Genomic DNA, 22,436 nt, shown 5'->3' with positions numbered 1-22,436 from the left:
ATAGTCCCGGCCTCCTGTGCTCATGCCGTGGTATGTGAGCCCCTCTGCTAAGTGTGGGTGGGAACCTGTGACTTGCTTCTAACCAAAAGAATACAGCAAAGGGATGGACAGACGCGGTTATGCGTACAGGATAACGTCACATGAGATTGGAAGCACTTGTCCTACTGGACTCTTTTTTTTTTTCTTTTCTCCCTTGATGGGTCAGAGGATCCAAGTGGCCATGCTGGGGAACCTCCAAGTGGCAAGAACTGCAGGTGACCTCCTAGTTGCTCAGAGAGGTTTCTGGCCAACACCCAGCAAGAAACAGAAGCTCTCCATCCTATGACTGCAAGGAATTGGATTCTCTCTCTCTCTCTCTTTTTTAAATAACTTTTTATTTATTCATGAGACACAGAGAGAGTGAGGCAGAGACATAGGCAGAGGGAGAAGCAGGTTCCCCACAGGGAGCCCAATGTGGGACTTGATCCCAGGACCCCGGGATCACACCCTGAGCCAAAGGCAAACACTCAACCGCTGAGCCACCCAGGTGCCCCAAGGAATTGGATTTGCCAACAGCCCAAGTAAGTCTGGAGATGATCCTTCTCCAACCGAGCCTCGGGTGAGACTGCAGCCCCAGCTAAGCCCTTGGGCCAAGGATTCCATCAAGCAGTGCCCAGACTCCTGGCCCACAGGCCCTACGAGATAATAAATGTGTTGTTTTAAGCCACTGAAGTTTGCAGTATCTTGTTATGCAGCAACGTGTTCCTAATGAACGAGGGCTTTGGATAGCTGAGTTTCCCACTATTCAGAGTTTTTCTGAATATTGCTGCCTTCTTGTTGTAGTTTAAATTTAGTTTCTTGATGAAAACAGGGATAGCTGACCGTGATCTTGCCAGACACAAAGACCAATATATCTGCCTGCGAGGTCAACAAAGGTTATGCTTGTGGACATCGGTCCCCTTGGCCTTCCTGCATCAAATCCTTTGCTGAAATTAGGCTCATTTTTGCAAGTGGCATGTGTGATTCCAAGAAACAGGACTTAGCTTACATGCCACCCCACATCTGCTCACCTTGCCTGCCCCTTGAGCCGTCTGCCCTGCTACTCAGTCCCACGGTCATAAAGCCACTGCCACTGCTGCCCCCAGAGAAGGAGCTGACAGCTAAGGAGAGATGCCTGTGCCTGTACACTGCCCGGCCTGCCCCTGAGAAGCACTGGTTCCTGTTCCCTGGGTGACGGTGGGAGGGGTCTGGGGACACTCTGAAGTAGGGTGGTGGGGGGAGGAGGGAGGAAGCCCTATGAGTTAGGCTTTGACTGAGAGGCAGGAAATGGGAAGGAGACAAGAGATAAACTTCTTGATTTTCTTTTCCCCAAACCGACTGGTCTAACATGTGGTGGCCTCGTGTGGCTTCTCTGGATTCATGCTGGGTGCCTGAGCAACCAGCTGTGTTTTGTTATCAGGCCATATTTGCTCTTTCCCATCCCCGCCTCACTTCCCTTTTTCCTCACTCTTGCTTCCCTAGGACCGTGCACCCTGAGATGGCATTCACACAAGACAGGTGGCCTCGGGCTCCTTCCTGGAAGGCCCTACCTTCCATCCTGGATTATGCCCTTTGCAGACCTGCAGCTGGCATTTCCTTCCTGGGTTCATCTCGTTCACCCGCAAGGGATGTTGGGGCCACTGTCTCCTATTTTACTCCAGGAAATGTAAAAACTTGGAATATTGGTTCAAACACATTGGTAACAGTCCTGCCTCCTCCAAAGGAATCTGTCCTCTCCATCCTACAGGGTGATCTTATGTCATGTGATGTTTGGGGATAATTCACGACATAGTTCACCTGCACTTGGGGCTGATTCCTAGGAGCAACCTCAAAAGTCTCTGTTGTTATTTATCACACCAGGTGCCCCACCACATGATCGATGAACGTGGCTTCCACCTCCAGAAGTGAACCCAAAGACCGCAAAGCCAGCGTCAGCCACGTAGGAGTGGAGGGATGAGGAGAGCACCGGGGCAGTGACACTGGGCCACCTCAGGTGACAGCAGAGGCTGGGCTTTGCACACCCAGAGTGAACACCAATCCTGAAACTATGATATGAAGGAAGCCTGCACAGTTGTGCAACATGGCAGCCCTGTGTATACAGTCCATGGAAAACCAAGTCTTGCTTGTATGTGTAACGGGGGTCGGTTTAGGCCTCACGTTCTTACAGATAAGAGACTGCGTGATTCAGCAAGAAGGTAGGGCCACAACATGACTGGGAGCAGCAGGGCAGGACATCACGAGATGATGGGGCCTCCCTGAGCAGGGTTCTCTGCCTCAGCAGTCCGGAGACCCTGAAGCTGGTAATCCCACAGCCCTCAGCCCGGCTGGAGGCCGCTGCCCCTCCAGTCAGCAACCCGTTCCTTTGTTCACTGAAGATGCGGCCGCCAGTGTGCTCCGCACTGTGCCGGTGGCTTGGTGTATGCTCTCTGGGAGCACATACTTGGCACAATCCTACAAAGATCCTACAGTTTGAGTACAGTGCACACAAGGTATGGTGGGGGTGAGGGGAGGAGGGGCCCAGGGGGCTTCCCGCAGGAGGTGCTCTTGGACTACAACCTGGGAGGCTGGGGGAAGTTTGCCAGCTGCCTATGGAAGGTGGGGGTGGTGGGAGGGAGACAGCACTCTAAGAGGCAGGAATGGGGCAGCCCAGGTGGCTCAGCAGTTTAGTGCCGCCTGCAGCCGGGGGTGTGATCCTGGAGTCCCGGGATAGAGTCCCATGTCGGGCTCCCTGCATGGAGCCTGCTTCTCCCTCTGCCTGTGTCTCTGCCTCTCTCTCTCTCTCCCCTCTCTCTCTCCCCGTGTCTCACATGAATAAATAAATAAAATCTTAAAAAAAAAAAAAAGAGGCAGGAACAGCATGTGCAAAGGCATGGATGCTTCTTTGCAAACCTGCCCCTTGGGCCAGAGTGCCTTTGTGACAGGGCCAAGTGCCCCTGAGGCCTTCCTCAGCATTGACAGAAATCTGTGGAGCTGTGACAAAACTGTGCTGTGCATAATGCCTAGACGTCCTGGGAGAGCTGGCCATGGAGCCACGGCACCCACCCTTCTCTTTTAGGATGCTGATGGGTGACGGTGGCCGCGTCAGTCCCCTTATGAATCCACCATCCCAATGGCAGGTGAGGCCCAGCTGAGGACAAAAGATATATCTCATCTAAGCTCCCTGTACTCAACCATCTCCCTGCACGCTGCCATCGGCTGGGGCTCGGGCGAGGCTCAGCACACTGGCAGCGGGGACACCAAAGTCATCCTTGGCATGGGCAGGTAAGCCTCGCAGAGCACCAGGTAACTGCCAGTGAACAAAACCGCTCATGCGTGGCCTGCACAGACCCCACAACCCCTCTGCTCTTAATGCAGCCTATAAGCGCAAGACCAAACTGGGTTTGCTCCCATTTTACAGATAAGGAGCCTGAGGCTAATAGAGGCACCTACCTGGCCAGTGCTGGTGGCAGATTTTCTGTTGGGGGGGTGGGAATGGGAGGGTCATTTGGTTGCTCTAGGTGAGGTGGCCTGCCTCACAGATGCACAGGCCTGAATGCTGGCCCTGGGATTGCGACACGTCACCGGGACGCCCCAGAGGCCAGCGCTGGCAGCCCATGTGCCTTCCCAGCAGTAAGCAGGAATCAGCTTGCAGAGTCTGAGGTTCCATCAGGTCGGCGTTCTCCCACTGTCCCAGGCCTTAAACACGGGTGACCTGCCCAAGCCAGCAAGCAAACGACGGGGTCTCCTTTCTCTCCCCTCTGCGGTTAATTCTCTTCTCCTCCAACCCCACAGTCCATTCCCCAGGCCATTTCCACAGGGCTGCGGCTCTGAGCAGAGTTAAAAGGAAAAAGATTCGGAGAAGAGCCCCGGCTTCTGTCAGCCACCCGAAATGGATGGACACGGTCCGCTGACGAGCACAGAGCATGCTCCAGAGGCCATTAGAGTCTGGAAGAGCCAGGCAGGCTTCCAGCTTCTCCCCTGACCTGTGCCAACCCCAGCACAGCCCGGGCCCCCAGGCCGAGTACAAGTGGGGCTCAGAACCCCGACCCTAGGGTGCCGGGCGGGTATGGGGGAGCCGCTCTGGCCTGTTGTGCCGGAGATGAGAAACGCACGTTCATCTGTCACGCCCTGGCCGGGGCTTGCGAACACCAGCAAAGGGGAGAGCCGCTCTTCAAACACAATTTAAAAACCCACCAGAGCCAGCTGGCCAGATGTGAGGCCCATTTTACGAGGGGGAACATTTCCCCACCTCCGCCACGCTGAGAAGCTCTGTGCTAAGCATCTCTTCTGGAAGAATCTAATTCTGGGCTCAGAGGCCAGGTAAAGAGGTTTCTTCGGGCAGGGAGGCCCCGAAATGAGCCTGTTTATCTCTGGCAGGCCCTGGTTAAGCTGCTTCTCCCCGAATGCTATTTGGGCACTTTGAAATAAGTGCAGCAAATTAGTCACGAGCTGCGGCAGACTAACTTGGTGCCCGGCCGCCGGCGGCTCGGAGGCCGCCTCGTGCAGCCCCCACCTCAAGAGCACGGCGGCAGAGGCAGCTGGCTCCTGCAGGGGCGAGAAAAAGCGATTCGGGCCCGGGGGTGGCAGCTCGAGGCAGCAAAGCGTTACCTGGATCACAGGGGCATGAAATTAGCAGCAGCAAGCTGGCTGGAGCCCAGAATAGTTTGCCGCTGCACACTTGCTGTCTTCGGATAGCCCAGCTCTACGGCCTGGGATGTGGCAAGGAGGCGCCCTTGCCTTGGCATCGGCCAGGAAGTGAGCAGAAGGCAGGTGTCCCCAAGGGATGCAGCGGGCATCCTGTCTGTGGGCTCCCCATGTTCAGGGCACAGGCCCAGGAAAGCCAACGGGGGCATGGATGAGCTGGGAGGGCTAGCTGGGCAATGCCTGTTCCAGGGCCCACCCAGGTGAGGGACACAGGAGCCCAGGTCCACCAAGGTGTGATAGGTGGCCAGGGGCCCAAGGGGAGAGCAAAGCCAGGTCAGAATCAGACAGGTAGATGATAAAGATGCTGGCCAGATAGACCCAGCCACCTGGTGGGGCCCCCCATCAGACCTGTATGCACAGCTCTAGGCTCTAACATCACCACTGATGCTCGGCGGCCTTGTGGGCCATCTCCAGGCCCCAGCTCCCTGGGGCCACTATAAATCTTGCTCTTTAATGGCCCAGAGGCCCTTCTTAGCCCGCAATCCTTTTTTACATCTCCCTGGAATCCTGCCAGAAGATAAGCAGAGCTGCTGAGATTTTCTGGAATGAGCCTCCCTACTCTCCTCTGCCTCTGTGCAGAGCTCCTAGAGGACAGCTTCTCTCCCCCACCTTCTACGACTTCTAGGAGACTTGCACCATGAATGCTCACCTTCCCTGTCTGCATTTTCTCTCTCTCCTTCACTGCTGGGCCTTCCTTCTTGCCTGGTTAACGGAAAAAAGCCTCTCTGACTTCATGTCTTTTAGCCACAAGGCCCCTCCTCCCCTTTGCCCCAAATTCCCTAGACAGGCAGCCTGTGCCCTCATTCCTAATGCCTTACTCCCTCCCAGGCTGCTCTGGGGGAAGACTCTTTCAAAGGGGTCTCTTTGAAGCCCACCCATAAGCAGCCCACCTGACACAACATACCACCCCAGCTATAAGGGGCTGAAGAGTATTCCCCCAAATGTACGTCTCCCCAGAACCTCTGAATGTGACTTTATCTGGAGATAGAGTCTTTGCGGACATAATTGGTTAAGATGATGTTCATACGGGATCAAGGTGAGCCCCAACTGCGAGGACTGGTGTCCTCATGGACAGGAGATGGCACACAGATGGAGGCGGGGAGAGGGCCATGTGAACAAAGGCAAAGAGACCAGAAGTACACTGCCACGACCCAAGACTGCTGGGAGCCCCCAGAACCTGGAAGAGGCAAGCAAGCTTCTTCCTAGAGTCTTTGGGGCAGATGGACCCTGCTGGCCTCTTTGTTTGGAGCTTCTGGCCACCAGAACTGAGAGAATAAAATCCTTCCAGGTCTGGGCGCCTCCTCAGGGCACCCACACCCTCCCTCCCAGACTCTGGGACTCCCAGGCTGCCCCTCCTGCCCCTCCTCCTCCTCCCTCCACCTGTGCACTCTGCCACCAGAGACACCTCCTGAGCCCCACTCTGAGTTCCCTGTCCCTGTGCCACACTTCTGCCTTGGGAAGCTCACCTTTCCTGGCTTCCACAAGCCCTGTGCCTACATCTGTCCCTCCCTCCAGAATAATTTTCACTGCCTACCACTCATCCTCCCCAAGTGGCCCACAGAGCCCCAGGTGTAAGCTCCCCCATCAAAGGCCTTGGAGAGCATCTTCAGGAGCACCCCATGTCACCTGTCCCTAGGCTCCAGGGTCTGCCCTTCTCAGTGCTCCTGCTCCAAGTTTCTCTGCTTTCCTTCACCCTCTCCCCAGGTCGGTCACTTGCTGGTCCCCACATCCCTAGCCAAGGACAGTGGCTCATGCTCCCATCTCCGAGAACTCCCCTCCCTAGTGTCCCACCACTCAAGCTCCTCCTTGGGCCTGGCCACCCCCTGCCTCCCTGACTCCAAGCCATGCTCACGGGTCTGGTCCTTGGCTGCTTCTGCTGTTTAGCTCCAGAGCCTTGGAGCTCAGCCCTCCTTCGGCTCCTCAATGCACTGTTCCCCCTTCCTTGACCCCCTTGTTCCGGGATGCTCCAGTCTGGTTAAATGGTGGGGGGGGCATGTGAGGTGAGGGAAGCCAGGAGGGGAGACTACAGATGGTGTCAGATGGAGGGGAGGGGTAGCAGGCCAAGGAGGGGTGCTTGTCTCAGAAGGAACTGGGGAGCCACGGAGGAAGGCTTCTGAACAGCACTGGTATGCTCAGTGCCGGGCACAGGGGGGTGGCCTGGCCGGAGAGGGTAGAAGGATTGATGGGAGGCAGCAGGTGACAGTGACTACACATTGATCCATCCATCTCTTTGCTCAAGGAACAGTAAAGGCAACTGATGTGCTAAAGCCCGTTCACTTACTCAACAGCAACGGCTGAGCACCTTACAAGTGCCAACATGTGCTAGAGGCTGGGACCCCTCGGGGCTCTAGTGAGGGAGGTAGGAAAAGGAGTAAACACAAGTGAAGAAAAAAAAAGACTGCAAGTTACAGTAAATGCGATGAAAAGAAAAACCAAGTAAGGAGCTCTACAGAGCCTAGTGGGGGGCCTGATGTTGGTGAGGGTGGTAAGAGGCCACCTCTTTTTTTTTTTTTTAAGAGGCCACCTCTTGAAGGAGCTATGTTTAGACCCGAGGATAAGCTATGTGAGGGGTGAAGGGAAAAGCATTCTGGACAGAGGGAACAGCATATGGCTAGCCCCAAGGCAGGAGTGGGTGTGGTGTGTTTGAGCACCTGACAAAGCAGGCTGATCCTGGATTGAGGGAGTCAGGGAGAGATTGGGGCGGCCAGGCTGGAGGCCAGGGGAGGCCAGGGCAGGCTGGGGAAAACAGGCTGGCGTGGGAGTTTCAATCTTATTCTAAATGCAATGGGGAGGCACTGCAGGATCCCTGGGCAGCTGAGAAACTTGGTCCAGGTGCACAGTCACTGAGCCCTCCCCGCGCTTTGCTGTTCTGAGTGCCTCTCATGTATTTGCCCCCTTGATGCTTACAGCACCTCTGCCAGGGACGAGTCCTGTTACAAATAGGAAATGGTTCAGAGACATGAGGCACTTGTCCAGTCACACAGCTCCAGCTCTGTCTGCAGCACTTGTCCCTTTATCTGGTGCAGCAGATGGCCTCTCCACTTAATATATTAAAGAGACCACCTCTGTAGCCTGCATGGTGACTCTATTGCAGGGGACACCCTGGGGCCACAGAGAAGAGAACTGGAGGCACTTGAGACATTTAGGGAGGTGGAATCACAAAACCAGCTGACAGACTGAGCACGGGGTGGGAGGACAGAGCAAAACAAAGTGGTACCCCAAAGTTTCAGGTGTGACCGACTTGCTATAAGCAGGGTGTGCAGCTGACTGGGCGGTGGAGGGCATCTGCTTCCGTGTAACCTGAATATGCCAGTAAAACAACCTGACCAGGAAGGATCCCAAAGCCCTGAGTGTGGGGACCACGTCCCAATCCTGGGAGGAGGATCCTCCTCCTGTTCCCTCTCCTCTCCAGGCCAGCACCAGACAGGCCTTCCACAAACGCTTCTAGATTAATTCACCATTCTGCACATACTGATGGGGCTCAACAGAAATTCTAGGCACATGGGATTCAGCCCAAGTTCCCGCTTTCATGGAACGGATGGTCTGGTCAGCGTGACGGTCGGCAAATGCACACACAAATAAATAAATAAATGATGTGCCAGGCGGTGATCAGTGTTCCAAACAGAAATCCTGCAGGGAAGGTACCCTTATACCAGATCTCGGAACACCCGTGGGGAAGACCTGTGAGGGAGCGTCTAGTCCAGGCAGGGGTCAGCAATTGACTGCCCACCTGCGTCCCCCACCCCCTGCCCGCCCAGGGCCAAATCTGCCTGCCTCCATTTTTATAAATACTAGAAACTGGTTGGGCCCATTTGCTTATGGATTATCTGTGGTGCAGAGCAGGGTCTCTGCAAAAAGGGATCACGTGGCCCACAAAGCCTCAACTACACACCATCTGGCCATTTGCAGAAAAAAGTGTGCCAACCTCCACCTAGTTTCTTACATAAGGAAAGAGAGCTGTAAGTCACTCAGCAAATTTGAAACATGGTAAGAAACAGAACCAGCTCTCCTGAACCTCAGGTCCTTCTACCACTGAAGGTGAGTGTGGGACATGGAAATGTCACTTCTGCCAGCCCTTCCGCCTCCCTCGTCCAACAAGCCTCCCCCAGGCTCCCCGACAAGGCAAGCTGGCCTTTGATTTGCATCTTTTCTGCACGCTGGAACCTCAGGAACCAGGGCAATGGCTCAGTAGCAGTTAGAGGGAGGGTGTCAAAGGACCAGGGAGCCCGTCGGTCCACAGGATCATGGCCTCTGAGGGCGGACAGCTGACTCAGAGCTCCGTCACTGCTGAGGCTCAGCCCAAACTGTGTCCTTCCTCTTCTGTAGCCTGCCCACATGGCCAGGGTGAGGAGGAGCAGGAGGCCTTCTGCACCTCCAGACTGCTCCAGAGCATCAGTTTCTCCATCAGGAAACTGGGGAGGATAGTACCGAACTCACCAGGTTACCCTGCAGATAAAGGTGGTAGATCCAAAGGTGGGCAGGCATGGACTTCATGGCAGGGATGTGAAGTCAGCGGGTCATTGCCAGTCTTCCAAGAAGACTCCCCATCTACCCACACACCCTTCGCTGGCAGGGGCGGCTTCTGCAGCCCCCAGAGGGCTGACATCTTCGGTGTCCCAGGGCTGAGAGCAGGGGACAGGGCCAAGGTGTGTGGCATGTGGGTAAAGAGGAGGTGGTCTAGTGGCTCTCCAAAGAAGGAGGCCCGCCCGGAAGAGGGAGCAGAGGGACTCCTGAGGAGACCTAGCCAGCACTTCCTTACCCAACATGCCTGCAGGGAGGCCGAAGCCACAGGCTCACAGGGTTGCTACAGTCCTCGGGTGTGTGTGAGTGCACACACAGAGGACCCCTAAGAGGCCGGCTAGGACTACCCCCCCCCCAGACCTTCCCAGATGATGATCCCTGTAACGAAGGCACCCGGCAAAGACCAGGATCTGGCTCTGCTCTCTGGATACACTTGATGATCAATCATGTTAAGGAGACATTTGAGCACTTAAGGCCCAGGCCATGTTCTAATTTGTCGAGGAAATCGCCTCTGGATTCCAAGGACGAGTGCGGGAGGAAATAAAATCGAAGGCAGAGGGGGTGGGGTGGGGAGCGATCGATAACCCAGGGGGGCCAGGGAGCAAGGCGCGGGTAGGGAGCGGAGGCCGTGAGCACGCACAGAGAAAATAAAAAGAGAATTTGAGAAGTCCAGGCCACCGAAGGCGTGACTGACAGTGTTTTAAGTCGGGCTTTTTCTCTCCCTCTGCAGGATGCAGCAAGAGCTAAAAACAGAAGAAAAAGCCATCACAGGTATATTTATTGGGAATAGCATACTGGCTGGGTCTGCAGTTAGAATCAGAGGGTGGACAAGGGAATAAAAAAAAATGACTTACTTTTGGTTCTAATTTTTAAAAATGGTTTAGAGCAGCCATCCTGCTAGCCCAAGCCACTGGGCAGCTGCGGGGAGGGACCTGCCCTCTCTGCCCGGCGGCTGCTCACCCATGCCCTGCGTGCGAAGCCTGGGGCCCCGTTCCCTCCTGCCTCACCCCCAGACTGTCTCCCCTTCTGGGATGACAGGGCTCAGACCAAATCCTGCCTTGATATACTTTTGTGGGGGCAGGGGGTGTTTTAGCACCCTTCTTTGGAATTCTGCTCTTCAAGAGAAGATTGCCAAATGAAGTCCACAGAGCATTTCTTCCATTTGGAGGGATGAAGTTGCACTAAGACTGGCCTGCGGGAGCATCATGATCCACCTACACCCAGAATGGTGCAAGCTTCTGTGGCTTGCATGTGGCATGGAGAAGTGGTTCCCCAATACATCAGGAGCACCTAGTGACAGCAGCCCAGGCCCACCCCAGGGAGGAGGAGCCAGGGTGGTGGGATATGGGAATCTGGGCATTTATTTGCCAAGTGTTCTGGGAAACACGATGCAGATTCCGATACCTCTGGGTCACAGCCCCACTCTCACCTTCCTAGCTCCGTGCCATTAGCAGGTTCCTTAGCGCTTCCACCTTTCCTCCCTGTCAAATGAGGCAAAAATGCGTCCTCACGGCCGGCTGGCAGCAAATTGGTAGAACAGGGTCTTTTTTCTTTTCTTTTCTCTTTTCTTTTCTTTCTTTCCTTTCTTTTCTTTTCTTTCTTTTCTTTTTTTTCCTTCCTTCCTTCCTTCCTTCCTTCCTTCCTTCCTTCCTTCCTTCCTTCCTTCCTTCCTTCCTTCCTTCCTTCCTTCCTTTCTGATTTGGTTTATTTACCCATGAGACACAGCGAGAAAGAGGCAGAGACATAGGCAGAGGGAGAAGCAGGCTCCTCATGGGGAGCCCAACGTGGGACTTGATCCCGAGATTCCAGGATCACGCCCTGGGCTGAAGGCAGATGCTCAACCGCTGAGCTACCCAGGTGTCCCGAGCAGGGTTTTTCGAATGACAGGTTGCCACCCACTAAAGAATATGAAATCCATCTAATGGGTCACAACTCCAGTTCTGTTTCCTTTTATCTTGGCTGCCTTCTCTCCTATAGGTAAGGATGACTCCTCTGCATTCTCTCCTGCCCTACCCCCACCCCGTACCCGGCAGCCTCAGGGACCTCACTTGCCTCACTTTCTCGTTTCTCACACCCCCTCTCTACTGGGACACCCGTATGAGCACACACACACTGGCTGCTATTTCTCCTGAATAACAACTAAAACCAAGCCAGAAAATCCATACCCTTTCTGACCATCCTTCCCCGGAACTCCTGTCTGGCTCCTCTAGAGTAAGAGTTTGGAAGCTGCCTCAGTGTCCCTCTCCTATCCTCCAGCTAGGCTAGCAACCTCTGCACATGGTGAGGGCCTCCCCCCTCACCCAGTGACATCCCGAGCACTCTGCAGATGCTGCTGGGGTCCAGAGAGGAGCTCTGACAACTCACCCTGGAGGAAGTTCTCCCAGAGAACTCTCGTCATGTAGCCTCAGTCTACAGGGCGGGTGCTCTGGTGGGGGGCAGAGAATAGCTCCTCATGACCCCTATGCGGTAACCTCTCCCCTGGATCATGTGGCTGCATGTTGGCCTCACCTGGAGAACTTACACATGCTTGTGCCCTTGCCCCTCCTTCAGTTGCACCAGAACTAGGTGGGTGGTTGGGGTAGGTGGGTGGGCTTTAAAAGCTCCCCAGAGGATTCTAGTCTATCCGACCAGGGTAGGTGGAGAGGCCGGAGGGCATGAACAGGCTCGGCTCATCTCCAGACTGCTCCAGAGCCTCAGTTTCTCCATCAGGAAACTGGGGAGGACAGTACCGAACTCACCATGTTACCCTGCAGACAAAGATGGTAGGTCCAAAGGTGGGTAGGCATGGAGTTATGGCAGGGACGTAAAGTCAGCGGGTCATTGCCAAGACCTCTGATAATCTGTCTTCCAGTTTCCTCTTCTTCAAACTAGGTCATCCTGGTTCCTTTTAACCCTACCTCTCTGAATTGGGGTGTCTGCCCTTGTTTGTAAGGATGGCTTCCAAGGCATGCCTCCTCCTTTTTTGGAGGGTACTGAGGGATTGGGCCGGGACTAGGTGTTATAATGAGGGGATGTCCTTGGACGCCCCTGTGAACCAGGCCAGCCCAGGTCCCTTGCCTACAGCAGAAATCTCACTTCATGTCTATGCTAACCCACATGAAAGAATTGCTTTGGTGGTGGCCACTACGACCCCCAGATCTTCTTCTGCACCTTGCCCTCCCTATTTTGGACTGGGGTGATGGGGCTTTCTTCCCCAGCCATACAGTCACTAATGCAACAAATGTTTAGTGTTGCCATTTTGTGCTGGGCACTGTGCCAGCTGTGCTGAGGGCACAGGGATGTATGTAAGAGAGCTGCATGCCCTACCGCAGAGAGCTGAGTTTAGTGGTGGAGGCATGCCCATCTGTGAACTGGGTACTCTCATCATGGATAATAACACTCCCACTACATGGACCAATTTTGCAATCATCTGTCCATCTAAAGTCTCTGTGACATTCTCTACAGCCCTCGTTCACTATGTGACTTGAGGCAGCTTACTGAACCTCTCTGAGCCTGGCTTTTTGTCTAAGCCAACAGTTAATGAGAGGCGAGTTTAACACCCCCACCAGCACAGCAGGCACAGAGTCGGGCTTGGAAGACGGCGGCCGCTACGGCACGGCCCCACCTTTTTAGAGCAATTCTTCCCTGCTCATACTCTAGTTTTCTGGGCTCTGGGCCCAAAGGCCTGTGGTGGATTTATTCACAGTTCTTATTCCAGGGACTAGAGACAAGGGGGCAGGTGAGCACAGGACACCTTCTAAACCATCCCCAAAGCTGTCCTGGGCAGAAGGGGAGAAGCCTGGGATGGGAAGTGACCTTGAAAGTCACATCAACAGGAGGGGAAGGGGGGGTCTGTACCAACATTTCCGCTCAGCCCAACCCCCCAGCCAACAGTATCAGTCCCTGGGAAATAATAAAAGGAAAGTACAGGAAAAAACCAGCATCTAGACACACAGCTAATTGAGTTGCAGGTGGTGGCTAGAGACAAACGCACTTGACTCCTCCCCCTCCTTTCCCCAAAGTGGCCCTTAGGGGACAGAGCAGACCAGCCACCTCTTGCAGGGAAATCAAGAAGAGAGTGGGAAAGAACTGGGGAGGTGGGTGGCAGGCATGAGGAATTAGGCAAAGAAAAATGGCCTGCAAAATGCAGAAACACCTCAGCATGCTTGCTTCCCAGACCCGGCCCATGAATCGAGGGGTGACAGGTCTCTCATCTCTGATGCCAAGAGCCAGGAGCTCCGGGCAGCCGCAGGTACTACATCTGCACCTGCCAGCACTTGGAAAGAGGCAATAAAGCATCGTAGCAGGGCCTGGAATGCTAAGTGCCTGCAGCTGGGAAGGGGCCTGCCTTGCAGCGAGAGCAGTTCACCGCAGACGTCCTCCGTGCGATGCCCCACTCCTGGGCACCGGCCGGGGCTTCCTCTCCTGGCCTGAGCAGCCTGCTCCCGGAGGCCGAGGAGATGGACAGGGGAGGGGACAGGCCAGATGCACACTCGGCCCAGCCCTGGGGGCTGCCCTGGCCGGGTGCTGGCCCAGCAGGGATCTTCTGGACGAAGCCCAAGCGGGCTGGGTAATTTACCGAGGCTGGCAGAAGCTGGGATGCTTGAGTCACTGGTATATAAAAGTGGATCATAAAGCACCCCAGCTAAGCCAGACGTCTGGAAATACACCAGGGCCACATGCAGCTTGGAAGTGTGGGCCCCATCCCCCAAGTGATAATAATGATAATAATGTTTGTACAGCACTTACAGTGGCGGTGCCAGAACCTGTTCTCAGGGCTTTGTGTGCATATTAATTTACTTAATCCTTGAAGCAGCCCTAAGAAGCTGGTGGTAGTAGCATCCTCCTGCTCTATACCAGGAAAACGGGGCAGCACAGGCCGGAGAGCTAGGCACCAGCCAAGGCAGGATTTGAGCCCATGTGGTCTGCTTCCAGAAGCCATGTTCCAGCTCGTGTCTGTCCGACTCTGCTGGGCTCATCAGTCACCTTGGGGGGGGTGCGGTGGTACATGGTAGCCTGCAGCTCCTGACTCAGCTGGTCTGGGGTGGGGCCCGCATCATTAATAAGCTCCCAGGTGACGCCGGGTCCAGGGACCGGACCTTGAGTAGGAGGCTCAAAACTCCTAGACCACCCTCCTAAGTATGACACCTCTTGGCTGTGGAAATGGCTTTATGCCACACTGCTCTGGCCCTGGGGGCATCTACGAATCCCCAACGCAAACAGGTCTTGGCAGGGCATCAGAATCAAGGGGCTGGGGCCAGGGGAGGGGGCATGAGGTCCTAGAATACCCACATCCCCTCCTCACCTTAGCTTCATTCAATCAGAATCTCCGCAGTGGGGCTCAGATACAGATTAAAAAACAAAACAAAACAAAAACAAAAACAACTCCCTGTGCGATTTCAGTGTGTAGCTGTGTACAGTCCCTGAAACAGACAACAGGGCTGCTCCAGTCAGTGTGTCAGGTTTATCCCTACAACACTGGGGAAGGGTCTTTGGGGTTAGGTCAGGGATTTCAGATAAGGGGTGGTAAGCCACTGCCTGGGCCAGTTGAGGGGTATGGCTTGGGTCTGCTAGGGTTCTGTCTTCTTGTCCCCTGGAGGGGAGGGGCATGTTTTCAGAGACGCCCACACTTTCCCCATCCATGAGCGGACACCAGCCTACTTCAGCTGTGGACACTGAGGGTCCTGATAAAGATCAACCAAACCCTTGAGCCCTCCTCTCCACCAGGCCCTGACCTTGGCCTCCACCCTGTCTTCCACCTGCCCAGCCCAGTACTAGCAAGAATCCTGCTAAGTCAAGTTATCGAGAAGCCCTACCGCTACCCTCGTGATCTCCGACCACCCTCGCTCTCTGAGCAAGTTCCTCATCCCCCAGCCCCAGTGTGCGTGCCCTTGGCCTGCCTTCAGACAAGAAACCCCCCTACCCTTGATGGTTTCTCTTTCTTCCATCCACTGAGCTCTCACCCTGCTCCGTGGCTATAAATCCCCACATGTCCTTGGAGTATCTGGAATTGAGCCCCATCTTGCTTCCTTATTGCAACAGTCTCGACTAAAGCCTGCCTTACGGTTTAACAAGTAGCAGAAGGATGTTCTTCCTTAAGGCTGCCCCCTTCTCCCCAGAAGGAAAAGTCACGCCCTGGAGTGAGCAGCCCCGGTGGCGGGAGGGGGCTTGGTGCCTTGGTGCCATGGCCGACCAAACACAATGCCACTCCTCAGGTTGGCATTTGAGGCCTGAGCAATGACTTCAGGGCCCAGGGAATGATCTCATACCTTATTCCTCTCTTCCATGTACCCCACATACAGGAAAAACCCGGTGCTTCACTGCCCCGCACACCCCTGAATGTCCTGCCATCCTGCCTCTGCTCAGGCTTTTCCTCCCACCTGGAAGTTCCTCTCCCTCTAGTCCACCTCTAGCCACCACCCCGCCCCCCAGTCTTCATTCCTCCCCCCTACTGCCCTGTCTTCCCCAACTGTACAACCTCCCATTTAGCTGTTCACGCAGTTCTCTGGGATCACGACCACATCTAAAGGCTACATTGTGCAGCCTCCTTTGCAGCTCCTGCGGTCACATGACTGAGTTCTGCCCAATGCCAGGTAAGCAGATGCCATGTGTGTTACTTCTAGGAATGTTCTTATGCCTCTCCTTCTCCCCTTGCTGTGATGGTTGGAGCTCCAACAGCCATCTTGGACTGTGATGTGATCTTGAACATGGAAGCTACACATGGCAGAGCAATGAGGTACCTGACCACATGGAACATTGTACCAGCATTAAGCTGGCTCCTCCAGACTTGAACATGAGAGAAAAATTAACTTCCATCTTGTTTTACCACTGGTTTTTGGAATTTTCTGTAACAGCTGAAGTTATTGCTATTAGAGCCACCTTTTCAAATCCCTGGAGTCATGAGCTCTGGATTATCGGGTTCACCATACGACAGGGCCCAGAATCACCATTTGCATCTTCTGCCCAAGTTAATAGTAAGCAGGCTGAAGGCTGCAATCCTGCCTTACCCACTTCCATCTTCCCTGCCACATGAAGCATGAGGCTTCATCACACTCCACACAAAGCACATCTCATGACTGAGGTCTTTCTACTGTGCTCCAAGACAACACACTGATTTGCATCCATATTCTCAGCATGGTGCCTCCCGGAATGGTACACCCAAGTACAGTTGCCCTTCACCCTGTCTAGGCCGCTTGCTCCCACCACCCTCTCCCACTCCCGGGGTCCCCGGCTCCCAGGACAAACAGGCCCTTACCAGGATGTCTGAACTTGTGGGTTCCTCCCCTGCGGCTGGGTTGGAGCAGTTGCTGAATTTGAATACCCAGTACTCCTTGGCAGTGATAAAGAAGTTCCATGGCAAGAGGCCGCCAATGCCCAAGCTGAAGAAGATGATGTAGGCACCATTGAAGCGGTCCTTGGGTCTCTGCAGGCTGGGTGGTGGGCGGTCCAGCAGCTTCTCGAGCAGTGCTTCCTGGTCAGCTCGGAGAGAGCTGCTTGCAGGTCTGTAGGTGGAATTTGAACTGTGACGGTAGTCATCCTCTGAGGCCATGGCCATTCCTGGAGCAGAGAGGAACACAGGCAGGGCAGGTGGTCAGAAGCTTAGGCTGGGCACGGCTGGGGACTCACCCATCCTACAAAGCTGACTGTGCCCTCATCCTGGGTCATTAAAGCATGGTTAGAGAGCTTCAGGTTTAAGGATTAGGGAGAAAGACAAGATACCAACTGTAAGTGACCAAAGGATCACCCCTGTCCCTGTGGAGGGCAACACAGGTTGCAAACAAGTTGTGGGCTGGCCAGGTATAAGGCAATGTGGCACAGTGGGACCTACGGCAATGGATCCAAAAGGGTAAACCTGATCTCACGGCATTCAAATTTTTGTGTAGTCATAAAAAAAGGAATTAGGATCCTTGATTGGCAAAGAATGTTCTCCAAACTCTTTTCAACTTTACATGAGAAAAAGTAAGAAGCAGGCAAGTGCACAGAACATGTTACTATTTGCACAAAAAAGCAGGACAGGGCTGGGTTGGGTGGCGAAAATACCCTCTGAAAGGACACACAAGATATTTCAAAGAGTGGTTGCCCCTGGGGCAAGAGGCTGGGTTCCAGGGGGAGGGAGGGGTCTTCACTGCCTACTCTTTGTGCCTTTTGAATTCTGAACTATGTGAAGGTATTATGCGCTCAGAAATAAAACCACAAATAAAAATAAAGGCATTCAAATTAAACAACAAAAACACCTAACACCATGGTGTCTAGAGCCGCCTTCAGAAGCCAGTTTGAGAGATCTAATAGTCCACTCCCTCATTTAATTTCTGGGAAACAAAGGTCCAAAGAGCAGAAGGCCGCAAGCCTGGGTCTGCAGCTCCTGTTGGGGTCCCCACCTCAGTCCCTCACATCCCACCAGGAGACAGCCACTCCCAATCTGTGACAGCACCTAAAACTATCTGAAATTTCTGGGTTGCTAGGAACTACTGCCTACATGACCTTGGGCAAGTCACCATGCTCCTGAGCCTTGATTTCCCCATCTGTAAACCTAGGGAGGCCTTTTTACAATGATTATGTAACTGCAGCTGGCTGGCAGTGCCTGGCCCATGGTAGCAGCGGCTGCACAAACGTCAGCATCTTCCCCGCCATCCTGGGCTCGTCACCTGGCTGGCTGGCTGCTGAATTTGGCTGCAAAGTAGCATGCCTGCTTCCGCGCTCTATATATCACCTAGGACATGGCAGCGGCTTGATAAATGGGCAGGACTTCCGCAGAGCTGAGGATGGGACACTGGAGTCTCTCCTGCTTCCCTGCCCCTCACCCCTCTCCCCCAATACATCAAGAAATCAATGTGGCTCAGCTCCCATAGGAGGCTGAGCCTTAACTCACAGCATCAAGCCAGGCAGAGCCGGACCCCTTTTCTCTGGGGAGATGGGAACACCCTGTCACACAGGCACAGAGCCCTCTCTGTTATCTCAGGAGAGCCTGGCGACATTCCTTGGAATTAAGCAGGACAAGAATTAGTGCCTCCTTTTTTCAGAGGCAAAGAATGAAGCCTTGAAGGCACCTGATTTGCCCCACATTCAAACAGTAAGAATTCCCAATAGCTAAAATGAAATCCAGTGCTCACGCAACGCCAAGGTCTGCGCCTCACACTTGAGCCTGACAACCGCATCACGTGATAGGGAGTACTCTAAGACTCATTTCACAGGTGAAGAGTGAGGCTCAGAAAGGTTCAGTCATTGGGCCAAGGTCACACAGCTACCGAATGGTAAGGACGAGGTGACACAGCCAAGCAGTCTGAGGCCCATGCAGGAGAGGAGGCTGGCTGGCAATGTGAACCCATGTCCACTGGCTCCAAGTACAGATCTCCTTCTAGAAGGCGTCACAGACAATGAGCTATGAGCAGAGGGGAAGAGGATGCAGAGCAACCCTCACCAATGTTTGCTGAATGAACGGACTCTGGGTGGTCAGGATAGTCTCTCCTATGGGGGCAGCATGTACCCTGGAGTGGGCAGGCAAGAGGCTGCCAGACGCCCAAGCATCCAAGCCGGATGCACCTTCCCTGGCTGAGCAAGAGCTCTTTCCTAGCCCTGTTCCAGGGGAAGCCCAGCACTAACAAACTAACCAGTGTGGGCATACAGGCAACATGCCTGTGCAGGTGCGCGCGCGCACACACACACACACACACACAATTTCTCAATTAGTGTTTAAAAATGTAAAAATTATGACCCATGTAGGACAAGAGACAAAGGACCAGTGGTTCTTTCCAGATGCTCCAGCTACTGGGGTGGGTGCAGGGGCCCACGGCGCGGTCACTCTGGCCCACTCTCATCTCCAAGTATCTATTTGTCCAGGACCATTCAGCCTTGACTGAGCTTCTGAAGAAGGAGCCAGAAATTTTCTCTGACCCGGGTCACAGGCCAGGGCATTGGAGTGAGCAAAGTCTTATTACTCTTTATAAAAGCTGGCTGCTGGCTTTTGGATTAAAAAGAAAGAAAGCAAGCAAGCTAAGGAAGAGGCCTGGTGTCGGCACCGGCTGGCTGTGGCCCACTGCATACTCCTCCGTCACCTGCAGGACTTGGCCAGGCTCGGCTCTGCTCCCTTCCTGGGTGACTGGGGGGAAGGGGCAGCGCCTGCGGAAAGAAGCAGAAGTGTGGGGTACCAGGGCTGGTGCAGACCCCCATCTGGAGCTGGGGGCTGGTTCCAGGAGGTTTCTGACTCTGGCTTAGTCCATCTCCGCACTGTGCCTCCATTTCCTCATCTGTGAAATGGGGGTAGGGGAGCTGGTGATGCTAACCTGTGGGAAAGCGCTGCTGGGGACACAGGGTACCACCCGGACAGAATGGGCTCTGGGGTTGTGGGCACCCCCAGCCTCAGACTGCCGCAGTCCGAACTAAGAGTCACCAGCTTCTGGGTACTTTGGGCTGACTCACGGTACCCAGGCCCCCCGCGACCCCGCGGTCAGGTCCCGCGCCAGGAAATCCATGAGGAGGGGCAGGAGGCGGGGAGAGAATCAGGGGCAGAAAGGGCAGAGCGACCCAGAAGGGGGAAGACTGGGGCGGGGGGAGGAAGAGGGGGGACGACGGGGAGGGACTGGGCCAGAGGCACCGCCGTCCAGGGGCTGGGATGCCCGGGGAGGGCGCCGGGTGTGGGGGGGCGCCCCGGGGGGGGGGGGGGGGGGGGGGCGCCGAGGCGCGCGAGCCCGGGGCGCGGCCGGGGCCTGAAGAGCGGCCGGGTCAGGCCCGCACTTACTGTCGCCGCCGCCGCCGCCGCCTCCCCGGCCGCCCGGCCACCGCGAGTCGGGGCTCCGAGGGGCCGCAGGCCGAGCTCCGCCTCCCGGCCCCGCCCAGGGCCGCCGCCGCCCGCGCTTCCCGGTTCGCACGCCCTTCCCGGGCCGAGCCCCGCGCGCACGCGCCCCGCCCCCGGCCCCGCCCCCCGGCCCCGCCCCGGCCCCGCCCTCATCCCCGCCCTGGCCCCGCCCTCGGCCCCGCCCCCGCCCCCGCCCCGCGTGCACGTGCCCCCACCCCCGGCCCCGCCCCCTCCCTCAGCCACCCAGCCCTGCGCGCAGTTTCGGGGCTGCCCTGGGCCGGGCCAGCGTCGGGAGCCCTTTCCTTGTCACCGCCTTCCGGAGGCTCACTGGCTGGGGCAGAGGGGGCGCTGGGCCCGGGGCGCCCCGGGTCCTCAGGACATCCCGCCAGGCCCCCCGCCCGCCCCCAGACAGTCCTCTGAATGGCAGGCCAAGGGGCCACCCTTATCCGACCCTCTGGCTCTCTCTGCCACGCCCCTTACACCCACCGTCTCCCTCTGCCCCTCCCCGCCTCAGGGGCAGGGGTGCAGCATGCCCCTTTCTTTCTTTTCTTCTTCTTCTTTTTCTTTTCTTTCTTTTTTTGGGGGGGGTATTTTTTTTATTGGAGTTTGATTTGCCAACATATAGTATGACACCCAGTGCAGATGCCCCTTTCACAGCGGGAGGCGCTGGGCTTAGGGAACCGGGGGAGCTGGGGTGCCCAGGCCGGCCTGCGCAGCCCTCACCGTGGTGCTCTTGGGGCAGGGGCTTCCTTCCTTGGACAGACCTACCGTGTGCCCGGCCCTGCAGTGAGGACCTGTGATGTCCTGCTATGAGAAATACATACCTGGGAAGCACCTGGCTGGCTCAGATGGTGAAGGGGGGGACTCTTGGGTTAGAGTCAGGTGTGATCTCAGAGTCCTGGGGCCCAACCGGGCACCAGCCTCTGCACTCAGCGGAGAGTCTACTTGAGATTCTTGGCCCCTCCTCTCCCTCTGCTTCCCGCCCCCCCTTCCCACACACTCTCTCTCTCCAAAATAATTGAAAAATCTCTATGTAAGTGTTAAAGAAAGAAAAGCACAGGCCCCAAATAGTCATTCAGACTGAATTCCCAAACCCCAGCGTACTACCCACACTAAATGCAGTTTCAACTTCCCCCAGAAATGTGGCCTTACCTGGTCAGTCAGGAAATAATTCTTTCCAGCAGCACCAATGAATTTGTCTCCTGGGGTCCTCTCCATCCCATCCCACCCCTGATAAAAGATAAGACAATCCATATGATAAGATATCTTGCTTTTCCCCTAACAAACAACCTCCTCTGAACAATCCTCTCCCCCTCCTTTTTTTTTTTTTTTTTTTTTGCTAAAAACTTTCTTGCCTCCATCCTCCATCTACAACTTTCCATTTTGTACAGTGCCTTGGAGTGTACCTCTCTAATGGCTAGATGGGGTGCTGTCTGGTCCGTGAATCATTTAATAAAGTCAGTTAGATCCTCAAATTCACTTGGTTGAATTTTGTTATTTAATACTGCTCTGTGTCCAATTCCTGACATGAGAGCTTTTAAAACTCTTGGGATTTTCTGGGTAGTAGGGGTGATAAAACAAGCCCCTCTCCACCACTCCAGGGTTTATACAATTCAGGAGACTCTTGCTAGGCCCCTGCGTAGCTTCTGGATGGGGGCGGATTGTGCCAGAGGAAGCAGCCACAGGATTACAGGTTGGGAGTTTCAGCACCACACCACCCCGCTGGGGACAAGAGGGCCTGGAGACTGACTTAATCACAACGACCACCGAGTTAATTAATCATGCCTATGTGCCTCTGTAGAAACCTGTAAATGATAGGGTTCAGAGAGCTTCGGAGTTGTTGAACACATCCACTTGCTGTGAGGGTGGTGCACCTCAACTCCACGGGGAATGAAGCCCCTTTGCTTGGGACCTTGGACCCTGTTCATCTGTATCCTTTATAATAAACTGATACCAAGTTAAGTGTTTCCCTGAGTTCTGTAAGCCATTCTAGCAAATTATTAAAACTGGAGATGGGTATTGTTCCTACAGGTTCCTACAACCCCCCACCTCATAGTCAAGTTGGACAAACGGGATACCCTAGACACCCCATACTTGTGACTGGTGTCTGAAGTGGGGACAATCTTTTTTTTTTTTTTTAAGATTTTATTTATTTCTTCATGAGAGACACAGAGAGAGGCAGAGACACAGGCAGAGGGTGAAGCAGGCTCCCTCCAGGGAGCCCGATGCAGGACTAGATCCCAGGACCCTGGGATCATGCCCTGAGCCAAAGGCAGATGCTCAACCACTGAGCCACCTAGGTGCCCCTGAGTGGGGACAGTCTTCTGGGATGCCAGCTGCAGGTAGTGAGTGTCAGAAGTGACCTGACCTGTAGGAGCCTGGAAGAACTAGTTGTTGTTGGAGGTGGGGGGGAGGTGCGGCAGCGGGAAGCTCATACATTTGG

General features: G+C 54.9%; 1 protein-coding gene across 3 annotated transcripts in view; it reads right to left on the bottom strand.

Moving 5' to 3' along the window:
• Positions 1-19,990, bottom strand: part of SLC29A3 (solute carrier family 29 member 3) — a 40,529-nt gene extending 20,539 nt beyond the window's left edge. The window contains exons 1-2 of one of the 3 annotated variants that reach the window (XM_038534252.1): positions 19,937-19,990; positions 16,457-16,758 (exon numbers count right to left, since the gene is read on the bottom strand). In XM_038534252.1, the coding sequence (XP_038390180.1) occupies positions 16,457-16,756 (300 nt within the window). In that variant the 5' untranslated portion in view covers positions 16,757-16,758; positions 19,937-19,990. Of the gene's footprint in view, positions 1-16,456; positions 16,759-18,070; positions 18,164-19,481; positions 19,635-19,936 lie in introns of those variants that run through there. The other 2 variants (XM_038534253.1, XM_038534254.1) reach the window with 2 other exon arrangements.
• Between the last annotated feature and the right edge of the window lie 2,446 nt (positions 19,991-22,436).

Source organism: Canis lupus, chromosome 4 (assembly GCF_011100685.1).
Source record: "Canis lupus familiaris isolate Mischka breed German Shepherd chromosome 4, alternate assembly UU_Cfam_GSD_1.0, whole genome shotgun sequence".
Classification (NCBI taxonomy): domain Eukaryota; kingdom Metazoa; phylum Chordata; class Mammalia; order Carnivora; family Canidae; genus Canis; species Canis lupus.
The sequence above is the reverse complement of the archived record's forward strand: the minus strand, read 5'-3'. Positions and strand labels throughout refer to the sequence as shown.